Source organism: Ranitomeya imitator, chromosome 8 (assembly GCF_032444005.1).
Source record: "Ranitomeya imitator isolate aRanImi1 chromosome 8, aRanImi1.pri, whole genome shotgun sequence".
Lineage (NCBI taxonomy): Eukaryota > Metazoa > Chordata > Amphibia > Anura > Dendrobatidae > Ranitomeya > Ranitomeya imitator.
This window is the reverse complement of record NC_091289.1, coordinates 178,095,981-178,109,911: the sequence shown is the minus strand read 5'-3', so window position 1 is coordinate 178,109,911 and position 13,931 is coordinate 178,095,981. Positions and strand designations below refer to the sequence as shown.

At 40.0% G+C, this 13,931-nt stretch overlaps 1 protein-coding gene across 1 annotated transcript; it reads left to right on the top strand.

Moving 5' to 3' along the window:
* Positions 1-253: 253 nt before the first annotated feature.
* On the top strand, positions 254-13,356 carry LOC138648328 (cytochrome P450 4B1-like). The gene is made up of 12 exons (XM_069737970.1): positions 254-522; positions 4,043-4,187; positions 4,697-4,741; positions 5,584-5,711; positions 5,830-5,954; positions 6,180-6,331; positions 6,870-6,976; positions 7,066-7,256; positions 7,919-8,052; positions 8,367-8,431; positions 8,562-8,644; positions 11,053-13,356. Exons 1-12 carry the CDS (start codon positions 331-333, stop codon positions 11,228-11,230), a joined length of 1,545 nt encoding a protein of 514 aa, XP_069594071.1. The 5' UTR covers positions 254-330; the 3' UTR covers positions 11,231-13,356.
* The last annotated feature ends 575 nt before the right edge of the window (positions 13,357-13,931 follow it).

Genomic DNA, 13,931 nt, shown 5'->3' with positions numbered 1-13,931 from the left:
AAATTTAAGCATCATGTTCGTTTTCAGCACCACAAAATTAGTTGAGTTCAACTGATTTAGTCTCTGAACCAATTTTGTTGTAGAACAGTGTCATCAGCCGGATCATTAGAATTATGGGACATGATGACACTAGGACTGTGGTTTATAATTTCACTGCACAATCCAGTTATCTGATCATTGGCGTGTCTGTGTGTATAAGCCGGTGCACACACCTTCCTCCAGCTTTAGTCACCTCCTCTATTCATTGCCCTTTGGATATGGGAGACTGTACCTCCTCCTGACACTAATATATAAAGTCCTTTTACATATAACACAGAATAAAATCCAGACATGTCTTCTTCCACGCTGCCAGGTCTCTCCTCCCTGAGCCTCGCTGAGCTCCTGCACTGGGCAGCCTACCTGTGTGTCCTGTACCTGGTCTACAGGGTCTCCAGTCTCTTCCTGAGACAGAAGAAGCTGGAGCGAGTGTTCAGTAATTTCCCGGGTCCTAAACGTCACTGGCTGTATGGTAATGCTCACCTAGTAAGTGCCGCTACATATAGTGTTTGCTATAGTCTACGTTTTCCGGTTCTGCATTTTAGGCAAATCACAAGAATATGCTTCCCTATTAAAGATGAAATGTCAAGAAGTCAAAAGTGACCTGGCTTTGATTTTAATTTACCTAATTTACCTCCCTCTGCTCCCCCTTAGTATTCCATGTTTTTGTTATTGCTGTTTTTTAATTAAATACGCTATAGGGTTTAAGAGGTATTAGCCTTTTTATTTAGCATGCTCAATATTCTGATTTTTATGTTACCGTATTTATCAAGGGGGCATTGCTCACAGGATTCTCTGTTTTTATGCCGCTCTGCATAACTATTCTGTGAGCAATGCCCCCTTGATAACAAATAATTAGCATCAAATAAAAAAAAACATATCTCTGGAACAGTACGACGGATTTAAAAAGAAAAAAAAAAAAATAACAAAGTAAAGAAAAAAATTGAATATTCAGGATAGTAGCAGGAATAAAACATGTGCAAAAACTGGTAACGTTTGAGCCTGTTGCAGGTCTTCTTTAATTGATTGTGCCGAACTAATAATGGGTGCACTGACAATTAGTGATGAGCGAATATACTCGTTACTCTAGATTTCCTGAGCATGCTCGGGTGTCCTCCGAGTATTTTTTAGTGCTCGGAGATTTAGTTTTCATCGCCTCAGCTGAATGATTTTAGGCTTTTAGCCAGCATGTGGGGGTTGCCTGGTTGCTAGGAAATCCCCACATGTAATCAAGCTGGCTAGTAGCTGTAAATCATCCAGCTACGGGGAAAAAAACGAAATCTCCGAACACTAAAAAATACTCAGAGGTCACCCGAGCGTGCAGGAGAAATCTCGAGTAACGAGTATATTCGCTCATCACTACTGACAACCAATCCCCACAGTTCTTACTGGTGATTGATGGCTGCCAACCTTGTACTGCTGTAAAGGAGTGGAAGATCGCCGACACCCCATTCACACAATTTGTGCTTAATGTATACAAGACAATGATAAGAATAATGTAGCCACTGTATAGTGCAATCCTGATTCCTTGGGGCCTGTTAGCTGTTGCTATGCTTTTGTCTTACAGGTCCTTGATTGCCGAGGTTGGCAATGACGGGAAAGAGGGTTGTAAAGAATTAGAATATCACCAGTACCCCTAAAAACTATACTGCAATTATATGATCTTGCAGTATATGTTATATCTGTTGTACATGTTGTGACATTTAGTTGTTCCAAATGTTCTGTGATCACTATAAATGCAATGTTCTCGAGGGGAAAGAAAGCAACACTTGCTGACACAGGCTGGCAGGTCCTGCAGTATGGAGCTTTTTAAGTAACAAAAAGGCAATGGCTAAAGAGTTCTAGGTTCTTAGTGTGAAATATGGAGTGGAGTGGAGCTATTAGACTGGAGTGTTTGTGGGTCAAGAAGGAGAACAGGGGTAGCAAGCAAGTTACTAAAGTTTAAAAGTAGCAGTTTGGATTCCAGCTATGACATGAACATTGATGCCCAAAGAAGTGGAGCAGCGGGGAAAGAGAGCTCAGTGATGTAAGGAGCTAGGAGTCCAAGGTGGAACATCGGCGGGTTTGTGGGGACTGGGGACCCTAAAACAGCAAGAGAGAAGATAGTGACGGAGGCAAGGTGTAAGTCGGTCGTGGAAGTGCTTGGCTTACCCGGTCAGGGCACAGCAGGTACCTTGCTGAAAATGTGTGAATGAAGAAGGAAACATAACTTGAAATATACAGTAGACACCAAACCTCACAGGTATTGTACTGCCACACATAGCAGCAATGCCTGAACCTCTATTAACCACAGAAGTTAAGTCATGTAAATACTCTCTTCAGTATATTATTATTATTTATTGTTATAGCGCCATTTATTCCATGGCGCTTTACATGTTAGGAGGGGTATACATAATAAAAACAAGTACAATAATCTTAAACAATACAGGTCATAACTGGTACATGAGGAGAGAGGACCCTGCCTGCGAAGGCTCACAATCTACAAGGGATGGGTGAGGATACAGTAGGCGAGGATAGAGCTGGTCATGCAGTGGTTTGGTCGATCGGTGGTTACTGCAGGTTGTAGGCTTGTCGGAAGAGGTGGGTCTTCAGGTTCTTTTTGAAGATTTCGATGGTAGGCGAGAGTCTGATGTGTTGTGGTAGAGGGTTCCAGAGTAGGGGTGATACGCGAGAGAAATCTTGTATACGATTGTGGGAAGAGGAGATAAGAGGGGAGTAGAGAAGGAGATCTTGTGAGGATCGGAGGTTGCGTGTAGGTAAGTCCCGGGAGACCATGTCACAGATGTATGGAGGAGACAGGTTGTGGATGGCAGACAGAGGGGAGAGGCCGGGGAATAGCGAGGGGACAGGTGGATTATTAGTTTACTAGCGAAACTGATGAATAAAGTTTATTTTTGTACACTGGAGTCATTCCTTCCTTGACCGAGATGTGGGTTCCTGAAGTGTAAGGCACTAATGACATGTGGCCACCAAGGGAAATGTCTAAAAATGATAGTAACACACCCCCTGAGGAACTAATTTCTCCAATGTTTGAGTCACTATAACAGACCTTAGCCCATGTGACCCTTACATCATGATGCTTCTCATTCCCTACATTAAGGTATACTTGCAAAGTTTCCCAGAAAAAAACAAAGATCTCCTGAACTTTTGAAAAAATCAGTACATTTCTCTGTCATTTCCAAAACACCCTAAAATCTTTGGTTCTAGAAGCATTCTTGTGCCATGGAGTATTGCGGGGAAGAGAATCCAGGCATAGAGAGACACATTGAGGTGCTTTCTTGAAAACTGGACATTGCTACAGCCATAAAGCTATCTGTTATTACGTACGGCAAAATCCAGCAGTGCCCCTTGAGTTTTTTCCTTCGAAGCCTGGAACATAAACGTGGAATTTTAGGATTGGCCAGAGTAAGATGGCTATCTCCGTACCACATTTCTCAGCTGTGTAGACATATCTGGAAGGACCATGCAATGACCCACTTTCTGGGTATGTACATAAACAGGAGGTCAGGTGACACAACAGGAGAAATTCAGCTCTTATCATTTATGCCATAAACGGGCTGCTTATTGTGTATAATTTAGAAAGACAAGAAGGAGAGAAGCAGACTGTGATCAAACTCCAAAGGTATTCATGCCCTATGTGCCGGTGTTACTTCAGTTTCATCTGAGGTCGAGGTTACAGAGGTCTCATCCTGCTGATAATGTAGCTAGTATATGAAGAGAACATGAACACAGAACCATGTGCTGTCTGCTCATCACAACCCACTGTATAAGCCTGCAGCTGTTGTTACTACACCAACAGAATTCCCAACCTGTATAACCTTAACTATGAAAATTAACCTTCAAAGTGTCTCATTTATAGTCACAAACAACAAAACTATAATTACTGCAAAAAAAAAAAAAACTGGACCCCTGTATGGCCGCACAGGTTGCACCTGATGGACCGTCTTCTCCTCATAATGGTGGGATCATCAAAGGTTATAGCTAAAACATTTCTTCTTCTTTACAGTTCAAACAAGATGGGACAGACTTGGACATTGTGAATGACTATGCAAAACAATTTGACTGTGCTTATCCCCTGTGGCTTGGAAATTTTTTTGCCTCCCTCGTTGTCTATCATCCAGACTACGTGAAAGCTATTTTATCCAGGCAAGGTGAGGCAGAAATGTTCATTTTTTAATGTTTGCATTTTACTGATTATTTTATCATATTCCTTTTTGTATGTTATTTGGATTGGTTTATTATACTTTCTATGATGTTTTCTTTTTTTTTTCATAAATCAACACTGCAAGTGAAGATAAAAGAACCTTAGGCATATATCTTACTATAAAAATATATTTCCCAATTTATCAGTCACTGATCAATGACTTTTGAAAACTGCTCAAATCTGTCTACAAATCTGTCTTCAATGAAGGATAAAATATCATCAGCCACTTAAAGTCTATAGAGAGAAAAGAGAAGGGAGACAAGTGCAAAAAGTGTTATTCTTCGTGTACTCTCACATGACAGCTTTTCCTGAAAGTGCAATTAAACTTTTTTTTCATTAACGTTCTCTGTCTAATTCAAGTTAAACTATTCTTCCCCTTTTTATGCTCATCAGAGTTGTAAGCCGTGACATGTTTAGTGATTATATATACTAAATACATACATAATTTCTTCATAGATCCCAAGGACAACTTTGGATATTACTTCATAACCCCATGGATCGGTATGTAACAAGAATTTTCAAACTGTATAATATAGAAGCAGAAATCCAAAATTCCAAAATACCACAATTTGGAGGATAAAAAACGGACTAACAATGTGCTGAGCTAAGCAGGTTGCTTAACTCTGTATATGCAAAATTCTCATATTTTAAAGGGGTCCTTTCCCATTCCTTGGTTGAACTTTTCAACTGTATTAACGATGTAACTATAGTCTCAAAAGAAAAGTCAGCAGTTATTCTACGTGACTGCAGACTGCCAAATGGTGATGCATACACCGTAAGTGCCGCTGTTCTCCTGAATAGTTTATCTTTTGTTCCTGCGTCTCTCCTTTCCTGAGATACAGCAACCTCTTCTGGGCATGGTCTTCAAGAAGACTCCAACTGAGAAGAGTTGATGATCACAATCCACCTTGCTAAACAAAAAAATAGATTTACATATAGAGAAAAGGTGGCTATATTTCAAGAGTGGAGAGGATCAGGAACCAAAGAAAAAACATCAGGTTCAGGAGAACTCTGTCAAGTGACGGGTCCTCTTTTAATTATACACTTCAGATCTACTTAACCCTGCTGTTGTCTTCGGTCAAAAACGACCAACCTTGAACTTCAATATTCTTTAAAATATTCAAGATGCGGCTCTGAAACCCGTGGCCGACCGACCCATCCTCATTTAAGTCAATCAACCACAAGTTTCAGAACCGCATCTTGAACACCCCAGACCGAAGACAACAGCAGGGTTAAGTCTTTGCAATTATACTTCATGGTGTTTGCTCCAGTAATAGTAAGACCTTCTGTAGTCGATATACAGTTCCCTACTTTTACCTGTCTTTTGCCTTCCTATAATTCAGGGAAAGGTTTGCTGGTGCTGTCGGGGCAGAAATGGTTCCAGCACCGTAAACTGTTGACACCGGGATTCCATTATGATGTCCTGAAGCCGTATGTCAAAGTGACGTCAGACAGTGTTAATGTCATGCTGGTAAGGAGAAGTTTCCTGGTTTAGAAACCTTCTCAGTCGTTCAAAAATCCTTCTGGTGTAAAACAGCCGACCTATTTTCTGATTGCAATGACTCGAGCTAATGCTCAACCTTTTTTAGGACAAATGGGAGAAACTGGCCCCAAATAATAAACCAGTGGAGCTTTTTCATCATGTCAGTCTCATGACCTTGGACTCCATTATGAAATGCGCCTTCAGTTACGAGAGCAACTGCCAGAACACCAGGTTGGTTGTTTCCAACAATTTATGTCTAAAACTACTCAGATTATATCAAAGGTGGAAAAACATATCATATAGCTGCAATAGGGTCATTGGCGAGATGGTTCCCGGCCCTAGTTGGTTCTCTTCCATATGCAATTTGTTGACAAAAACCTGCACATGACTTCCTTCTTCAGAGGACTGGACAAGCCTCTGTGCAACACGATTGATTACTTTCTTCTTTAATTGCAGTAAAAATGACTATATCAACGCTGTGTATGAGCTCTCCTACCTGGTGCAGCACAGAACCCGCTTCTCTCCATATCATAATGACTTTATTTTCTACATGAGCCCCCATGGATTCCGCTTCCGGAAAGCTCTGAGAACAGCACATGAGCACACAGGTCAGAAGAGATCGTAAATTATTCGCAAGTTTTTTTTCAATGTTATATTAAAGTTTGTACATTCTATATTCCAATGTTAGATTTTTTTTTATATACTAGTCATAATCCAATAAATGAGATGATCATTGAGATCTTTTACATATACAGAATGATAGACCAGTCGGCATACAGTGGCATGCCTACCAGTGCCAATTTTTTATACCAAGTCTCGTTTAGGAGTTCACAACCGTTGGCTAGAGCCATGCCCTTCCTAAATCCACATCCCTCCATGTCCAATCCCCACCTCTCCAAGTTCTCCATTTCCTGCCTCCATGAGTAAAAATACCTCCCAGAATAGCTGGTTTCTTGGGGGTTTGAGGCAAGTTTGACAAAGTGCAGGAGACTCGTTGACACATTCTGGAGTCCAACAGGTCTCCCCTTATTTCAGGATTCTCCATGACGTTTCAGGAGAGTTGGCAAATATTCCATAGAGGCAGACTGTGCAACTAGTTTGATGTCCATTATGACAGCAATAATTAGCTTTCTCTGGTTATTACAGAGAGAGTAATCAAATCGAGGAAAGAATCACTAAAACAAGAGAGAGAGCTTGAGACGATCAAGCAGAAGAGACATTTGGATTTTCTGGACATTCTCTTATGTGCCAAGGTACTAAATAGCTCAACGTATAAGTTACCATATATCCTGAGGGAGAGGCTACCTTTCCTGTAAAAGAGATGTTTGTCTGTATTTATCAGGATGAAAATGGTCAGGGTCTATCTGATGAAGATCTGCGGGCAGAGGTGGACACATTCATGTTTGAAGGACACGATACAACAGCCAGCGGCGTCTCCTGGACATTATACTGTATGGCTAAATACCCTGAGCACCAGGAGAAATGCCGGGAGGAGATCAGAGAGGTCCTGGGAGATCGGACTACAATGGAGTGGTAAGATCCTAATATATAATGCCATATATTGTTTTTTTATATTGTAATTCAACCCCATAGCAGTACTGAAGAAGATTGCTGAACCACTTTGCCACTATGCATGTTATAAGGGGTATGTCTGTCAAATATTGTCAATATAGGAAAATGTGACCCAAGTGATGACCAAATAAATATTTTCAATGACGCCGTTAAAGGTATTAGAAGCAGGGTGAGTGACACAGCTTCTATCATTGACCTTAAACAAATTGTCATCAAGGTGCCGTGATAGAAGCAGTGTGAGTGACACCAGCGATGATGTCTTGTTCTAGGCTGGGTGATAGAAGCTGCGGATAAGTAACCACAGGGATATCTCTTGTGATGTTCCATTTGAGACTCTCCTCAACCAAAACGTCACACGAAGCAAAGTAAAAAAAAAAATAAACAGATAGAAGTATTAGCTGTATAGGGAAAATGATAGGGAATTTTATAATAAAGAAAATTACAAAAGTAATTGAGGTTAAATATAGATATTTATAAAGGGCATTATAGGTATTGGACCACCTCCTTAAAAAGCAGTTGTAGAAAATTTTCATGCTCCTCATGGGCGTCGCCCTTTTTTACATAATGAATAGAATGGATGTTGTACTATTATTAATTTTATTATTGCTGTTTTGCATTGCCAGGGAAGACTTAAGCAAGCTTCCATACACCACAATGTGTATAAAGGAGAGTATGCGTCTCTACCCTCCTGTCCCGGGAGTAGCTCGTGAGCTGAAAGAACCAATCACATTCTTTGATGGGCGGAGTCTACCAAAAGGTCAAACACAAAACTTCAAACTGATAAAAACATAATAAAAATAGGAATAAAACTGAACCGTGCCCTTCAATATGGAAGCTACAGCAGGAAGCTTTTAATTTTGCCAGATCTTTTGATAATATGTACATACAAAAACTGTAACATATATACTGTATATGAACAATTTGTTTAGAATTTACATAATTTGATCATTTTAAAAAATAGCAAATTTGTTCTTAAAATTTAAGAAATGGCTTTTTTTTCTGTAGGATGCTTTATTGTAATATCTTCTGGAAATGTATGATGAATTCTTCCTTTATCTTTTGATGTGGCAGGCACCGTTGTATTTCTGAGTGTGTATTGCATGAACAGATCTCCCAGTATGTGGAAAAACCCTGAGGTACGTGGTTGCTACAGATAGATAGATAACATTACTTTTGTATTATTATTATTATTATTATTATTATTATTGTTATTATAAAGCAATTGTTTTTAGAACTTGGGTTTTGAGTCATTTTTTTATGATTTAGGATTTTGATCCTCTGAGGTTTTCACCTGAGAATTCATCAAAGAGACATTCACATGCGTATGTTCCATTCTCAGCTGGAGCAAGGTAAGACATCTCAAAGATGTATAAATGACCCGATACCTTGGCATGGATCAGTGGCTCACTTATTGGTCAATAGCAGTTACTTGTTGGAGTTGAGTCACAGAGCTTGGCAGTTAAATATCAAGGTTGAGGCACAGAGTTTGGTGGTTACATATCTGAATTGAGGCACGGAGCTTGTCAACTACACACCAGAGTTGAGGCACAGAGCAGAGCTTGGTGGTTACACACCAGAGTTGAGGCATAGAGCTTAGCAGTAACACATCAGAGTTGGGGCACAGAGCTTGGTGGATACACATCATAGTTGAGGCACAGAGCTTTGTGGTTACACAACATAGTTGAGGCACAGAGCTTGGTGGTTACACATCATAGTTGAGGCACAGAGCTTGGTGGTTACACATCATAGTTGAGTCACAGAGCTTGGTGGTTACACATCATAGTTGAGGCACAGAGCTTGGTGGTTACACATAATAGTTGAGGCACATAACTTGGTAGTTACACATCATAGTTGAGGCACAGAGCTTGGTGGTTACACATCATAGTTGAGGCACAGAGCTTGGTGGTTACACATCATAGTTGAGGCACAGAGCTTGGTGGTTACACATCATAGTTGAGGCACATAGCTTGGTAGTTACACATCATAGCTGAGGCACAGAGCTTGGTGGTTACACATCATAGTTGAGGCACAGAGCTTGGTGGTTACACATCATAGTTGAGGCACATAGCTTGGTGGTTACACATCATAGTTGAGGCACAGAGCTTGGTGGTTACACATCATAGTTGAGGCACATAGCTTGGTAGTTACACATCATAGTTGAGGCACAGAGCTTGGTGGTTACACATCATAGTTGAGGCACATAGCTTGGTGGTTACACATCATAGTTGAGGCACAGAGCTTGGTGGTTACACATCAGAGTTGAGGCACATAGCTTGGTAGTTACACATCATAGTTGAGGCACAGAGCTTGGTGGTTACACATCATAGTTGAGGCACAGAACTTGGTGGTCACACATCATAGTTGAGGCACAGAGCTTGGTGGTTACACATCATAGTTAAGGCACAGAGCTTGGTGGTTACATATCAGAGTTGAGGCACAGAGCTTGGTGGTTACACATCATAGTTGAGGCAGAGAACTTGGTGGTCACACATCATAGTTGAGGCACAGAGCTTGGTGGTTACACATCATAGTTAAGGCACAGAGCTTGGTGGTTACATATCAGAGTTGAGGCACAGAGCTTGGTGGTTACACATCATAGTTGAGGCAGAGAACTTGGTGGTCACACATCATAGTTGAGGCACAGAGCTTGGTGGTTACACATCATAGTTAAGGCACAGAGCTTGGTGGTTACACATCAGAGTTGAGGCACAGAGCTTGGCGCTTACACGCCAAAGTTGAGGCATAGATTTTGGAGGTTAAATGTCTGAGTTAAGGCACAGCCCTTAGCGGTTACACATCAGAGTGGAGGCCCAGAGCTTGGTGGTTACAAATCATGGTTGAGGCACAGAACTTGGCAGTTACAATCTGAGGTTACCAGCAGTAGCAGGAACTGTTTCTTAACACTGTTAGTAATGTAACGCACATCATACAGTTGTGGGACTTGGAACGCCGTATTAACCAATCTCTACTATAAGCCTTTTAAATCAGGGCAGTTCAGTTTGTACACAGTCACAATACAAACTAAAAGCTGAAAGTGGTCTGCCAGTACTTGAAATTACCATGGCCACTTCTTTTTATGGTAAAAAGAACTCAGCTCTCTTTTTCAAATTGCAAAAAAATGTGAACATGAGCTATCAAGAATGCAAAAGAGAAGAGCACTGAGCAGTAGTATGACTGCTCTGGACAGGATCGCTATGATGAATAATTTGCATTATGGTTTAAGAGGTAGAACCCTATGTGTGCACCGTGCATCGGGATTGGAGTTCCCTTTTCTACTTCTACACATGGAGCATCCACTCCAGTAAGACCAGCACTCCAGAGTAGTCTCAGCTGGCCCATCTCCAATCCTTGATTCCCATCACTTTCTCTCCGATGCTCCTTGGTTTGACATTCTGACCATTCAGTCTCAGAAAGAGAGGAGGGGAGAGGCTCCTGCTGCAGCTAGTTGTATTAAAACCAAACTCAGGACCCTAAAAAGAAGGAGTCAGAGATAATGGCTGAGTTCTTGATACATTTTAATTTTATTATAAGACAAAATAAGAACAAATGAGAGGAGAATCCTAAAAGTGTGTGCATGATTGGTTTGAATTATTTTAATATTGCTGCTTTTTTTTAAAGCTGGCGGGTAGTTACCTCTTTTCCTTTAAAATAAGTATGGGACTTTTTCTTTTTTGTTGCAACCAACGTTCTTATTTTCATTATTTTTATAAATAACTTCTCAAATAAGACCTATAACCTTCGTTTTCTCTCCCCCTAGAAATTGTATCGGACAGAACTTCGCTATGAATGAGATGAAAGTTGCCATCGCGCTGACGTTACCGAGATTCGAACTGAGTATAGATCCCAAGAATGAGCCAAAGTTGATCCCTCGGATCATCTTGCGCTCTGTGAACGGCATTCACTTGAACCTGAAGAAGATAAAAAAAGCTTCATAAAATCTGAAGACTGTAACTTCCGTGATTCAGTGGTGTCTTTGTTGTTTATATTGTATTGCGCCATACTACAATGTTCAAGCTGATGAAATCCTGTAACATCCACTGTTTAGACTTCCCAGTGCAACAACTTGAAAAACAATTCCATAATATACTGCTCTTATAAGAAAAACTCCAAAATATGAACTGTAAATTTCCTGCCATTACTCATCAGACCTATCAAATGATTGGAACAAGATGGCACTGGGTGGTAGCAATGATCACAATTTAAGGTGGTGGTTCACAATCTTTTTGTTGTTTTTCATAAATCAATCAAACAAGAATAATTTAAATCGCTCAACACAACTATTACAATAAGTTGTTTCTCCAAATTAACTACAAAATGACACGTTTAGTGAACATTTTAGTCTCAGAATTATTCACCCTCTTTTTTTGAAGAATGACTTGTGTCACATTGCGTGACCCACGTTTTCTTGAGATTCAGCTCATGGACAGATGTCCTGACATTTCCCTTTACAATTTTCTATTAAAATTCAGAATTCTTGGCCCATCTTTACCCAGATGCAGCAAAACAGGCCCAAACCATGATGCTGCCACCACTGTTTCACAGATGGTATGTTATTCTTTCTCCAAACATACCATTTCTCATTTAATCCAAAAAGCTCAGTTTTGCCTATGTTCACAAACCTTTGCGCTAATAGCCATCGGATTTGTCCAGGTGATTGCTAGCAAACTGCAGGGGGGCTGCAATGTTCTTTTTGTAAAGCAGTGGATTTCTTCTTTCAATCCTACAATGCACAACATTGTTGTTCAATGTCCTCTGATGGAGGAGTCATGAACTTTAACATTAACTAATGTGAGAGAGGCCTTTGGTTGCTTAAAGGTTACCTTGGGTTCCTTTATATCCTTACAAACTGTTATATGTATTGTTCTTTGAGTGATCTTTGTTGGTCATTTACTCCTTTGAAAGGTAATAACAGTAATACATTTCTCCCATTTGTCAACAATCTGACTGTGGATTGGTGAAGTTAAAACTCTTTAAACATGGTTTTGTAACCTTTTCCAGCCTGGTGAACTGATCAACAACTTTTCTTCTGAAGGCCTCAAAAATCTTCTTTGTCCATGCCATGATACATATCCACAAACAAGTTGTGAAGATCAGACTTCGATAGATCTCTGTTCTTTAAATAAAACATGTCACCCACTCACACCTGATTGTTATCCCATTGATTGAAAACACCAAACTCTATTTTCACCTTGAAATTATCTACCATTCCTAAAGTTTCACAGACTTTTTCCATTCACAGACATATAATATTGGATCATTTAAAAAATGTAAAAGCCTAATATTTTTGACTTGTTTCTTTTGTTTGGTACTCTTTATCTTATAGGACATCTGTGAAAAGCTAATGTAGTTTTAGGTCAAATTTATTCAGAAATATGAACATTTTTGAAGGGTTCACTAATAGTGATGAGCGAATATACTCGTTACTCGAGATTTCTCGAGCATGCTCGGGGGTCCTTTGAGTATTTTTTAGTGCTCGGAGATTTATATTTCCTTGCCGGAGCTGAATGGTTTACATCTGTTAGCCAGCATAAGTACATGTGGGGATTCCCTAGCAACCAGGCAACCCCCACATGTACTTATGCTGGCTAACAGATGTAAATCATTCAGCTGCGGCAAGAAAAACTAAATCTCCGAGCACTAAAAAATACTTGGAGGACCCCCGAGCGTGCTCGAGAAATCTCGAGTAACGACTATATATTCGCTCATCACTATTCACTAACTTTAAAGCACCACTCTACATCTTTTGATATATTGTACTTCTTTTACTATCTGCTATGTTTTTATATTCTCTTGCAAATAGTTTTCAATATAATTTCAGTGAACTCTATTATTTAATTTATCCATTGTGTGAAAATTCATTTATCACGAACCTTTGAATCCATTATAAAACAGCTTAATTCTTCGAATTTTCTTGTGATTTAAGTCAGTATAGGCAAACTTATAGAAAATTGTTGGGATTTAAAGAAGGCGGTTGCAGAACACAAACCCAAGAATTTTGATAACCTAGAGGCTAGTTCATGAATGTTGCCAATCCATGCCAAAATAAAATGCTTCACATGAACTGCTTTGTGTTGATTTTGGAAAAAATTACAGTAGTTATGTTGACTTATTTATAGAGGTTTTCCAGACACAGATTATTAAAACATTGTAAACCCTATGAGAAATAAAGAAAATTCCACCGATATGGTCCTTTCAAAGCACAGAGTAGAGAGATTTCCTGTCTGTGCTTTGAACAGAAAGTAGCCTGTTAATCAAGCACAGCCCTTCATCGTAGTGGGATTCAACCAGCAGCTGTCAAGCAGAGCGCTCTGGATGGTGATATAATTGGGATGTGGTCTGTTATTCTCTGCCAGTTACTTACTGAGGATGTGTAAAGGAAGGGAGAGCAGAAGCCACAAAAGCAGTGCAGACTCCACAGAGAAGAACAGTAAGCTCATCAACTAGTGGCCAAAGGGAATTGTGTTGGGTGTTCCAGAGTGCTAGATTATATTACAATAAATAAATCCATTTTATGAACTCTTGCTCCCTTACAGTGCACTGATCCTGTGTGTTGCCAGAAACAGCACCTGCAACATTATTGACTGCAAGAAAGTGTCAGAATAGCACATATTCTAGGTGAAGACAAAGATATATTCG